At 44.2% G+C, this 2,293-nt stretch overlaps 1 protein-coding gene across 1 annotated transcript in view; it reads left to right on the forward strand.

The window, feature by feature from the left end:
• Positions 1-856, forward strand: part of LOC137550971 (vomeronasal type-2 receptor 26-like) — a 38,763-nt gene extending 37,907 nt beyond the window's left edge. The window contains exon 3 of the mRNA XM_068271312.1: positions 1-856. This exon is cut by the window's left edge and continues 49 nt beyond it. Coding sequence (XP_068127413.1) covers positions 1-856 — 856 coding nt within the window.
• The last annotated feature ends 1,437 nt before the right edge of the window (positions 857-2,293 follow it).

Genomic DNA, 2,293 nt, shown 5'->3' on the forward strand with positions numbered 1-2,293 from the left:
AAAAAATGTTTGTGTTCCCAAACCTCATGAATTTCTGTCCTTTCAAGACAATGTGGCCGTATTGTTTATTGTCATTTCCCCAGTATTTTCTGTGGTATCTGTCTTGATAACTGGACTATTTGTTGTTTTCCGGGACACTCCCATAGTCACTGCTAACAATCAAAGCCTCTGTTTTGTTATTCTCCTGTGCCTTGTGCTGAGTATGTTAAGCATACTTCTTTTTCTTGGGCGTCCAGTGGATATAACCTGCTTGCTACGCCAAGTGTTTTTTGGAATCTTCTTCACTATTGTTCTATCATCAGTCTTGGCCAAAACTATCATGGTTTGTATTGCCTTCAAAGCCACCAAACCCGGATCAGTCTGGAGGAAGTGTTTGGGAGTCAAATTGCCCATTACAGTGGTGTTAGTCTGCTCATCTGTTCAGGTGATCACTGGAATTACTTGGCTGTCAATTTCTCCTCCATTTGTAGAGTATGATTTTTACACTTTTCCTGGGAAGACCATCGTTCAGTGTAATGAAGGCTCTGTTCTGGCTTTTTATATTATGTTGGGTTACATGGGACTTCTGGCCGCTGTGAGCTTTGTTCTGGCCTTCATGGTGAGGACATTACCTGACATATTTAATGAGGCCAAATACATCACCTTCAGCATGCTGGTGTTCTGCAGCGTGTGGATTGCTGCCATCCCGGCCTACCTGAGCAGTAAGGGGAAACAAATGGTCATTGTGGAGATATTCGCTATACTGGCCTCAAGTATTGGAATACTGGGCTGCATATTCTTCCCTAAATGCTACAATATATTGCTGAGGCCTGAAATGAATGACAGAAGACATTTATTATATAAACATTCTTTGTAGGTTAGGCAATTGTTCTTTACTATGTTCTTTAGAAAAATAATTAAGAATGCAGTTAAAGTGTATCTGAGCTGCATAGCTCCTAACTGTCCCTCGTTCTTCCTCATTCGTCCCTCTTTCAGGACTCTGTCCCTCTTTCTATGTAAATATATATATTTCTCTACTAAAATGTGTTTGATTGACTCTAAACTTTATTTCCATCCTTTAAATTGATATATTTCTTATTTTAAAATGTTAATATGAAGGAACATGAACCAGGATAGAAAAGGACTAGTGTGGTTTGGAATTATAAAAAAAAAACTTTCTCATTTCAAAAAGTTGGGAGGTATAGAGCTGGGGTGCACAAATTTCTGCCTGCGGCACAAAAATTCTCCTCTCAGCGTTTGAATCATTCACGCTGAAAAGCTGCTGCAGGCTGGGCTGTGTCATGGTAGCTTCCCCCCCCCCCCCATGTGATACTGGGCTGGGGGAGCAAGGTTCCACGCAGTGGTGCTCATCCTGATTCCGGATACCCGAACTACCTGGATTACCCGAACTTTTTCTGCTATCCGACTTTGGATCCATATTCCGGATAGCTGGCTAAATCCGGAGTGCACTATCCGAGTTAATCCGGATACACATTAAGTATCCAGAAAGTAGTCTGGATACCTAGTTTGAGTACCGAGATCCGGATAGCGTAACCACGGAAATAACTTCCATGACATCATTGAGCCAATCAGAGGGCTCCCAGCCGAAGCCCTAGCAACCAATCACAGAGGGGAACCCTGGCCAGCCCCTCCTGTATATAAGGCGGGCGCCATGATGAGAGTCTCGTCCTTGCTTGTGACTGCTCACTGAGAGACATCTCCAGTGGTGTTGGCTAAGCAAGTGCTTCTCACACTGTTAAAACATAGAGTTTTTAAGTGTAAACACCTGTACTACATGTCAGGTATAGCAGTATTACCTCACCAGCGGAGAGTGCTGCGGCCGCCGCTTCCGTGTCTGACGTCACCCCGGCCACATCCTCTCACACATCTTCCACAGCCCCTGGCAGGACAGGTCTCTCCTCTGCACATCAGATTAGGTCAGCACGCTCGCGGGCGGGGCAACAGGACCTTTATAATCTGAGGAGATGCTTCAGCTGATCTTGTGGTCAGCTGGCACCAACCTGCCAATCACACGCTGCTGATTGGTTCAGCCCTCTGGGCAGGCGGCTTGAATTTTCTTTCTGTATTTAAGCTGGGAGATGTCATTTGCTCATTGTCTGTTGTTGCGAATAATTCGTGTTAGCGTTTAGACCTTTGATAGCTGTAATCAGTAGTGAAAAACATACCAATTGTATTTATCTGTGTATGACTCTTTGCCTGCTCTGACTATTCTTTCTGCCTTGTGATTCTGTACCTCTGCCCATCTGATCTTGTTGCCAACTTTTGCTTGAACTTCACTCTGATTTTGCTTGTC

This window comes from Hyperolius riggenbachi, chromosome 1, assembly GCF_040937935.1.
Source record: "Hyperolius riggenbachi isolate aHypRig1 chromosome 1, aHypRig1.pri, whole genome shotgun sequence".
Lineage (NCBI taxonomy): Eukaryota > Metazoa > Chordata > Amphibia > Anura > Hyperoliidae > Hyperolius > Hyperolius riggenbachi.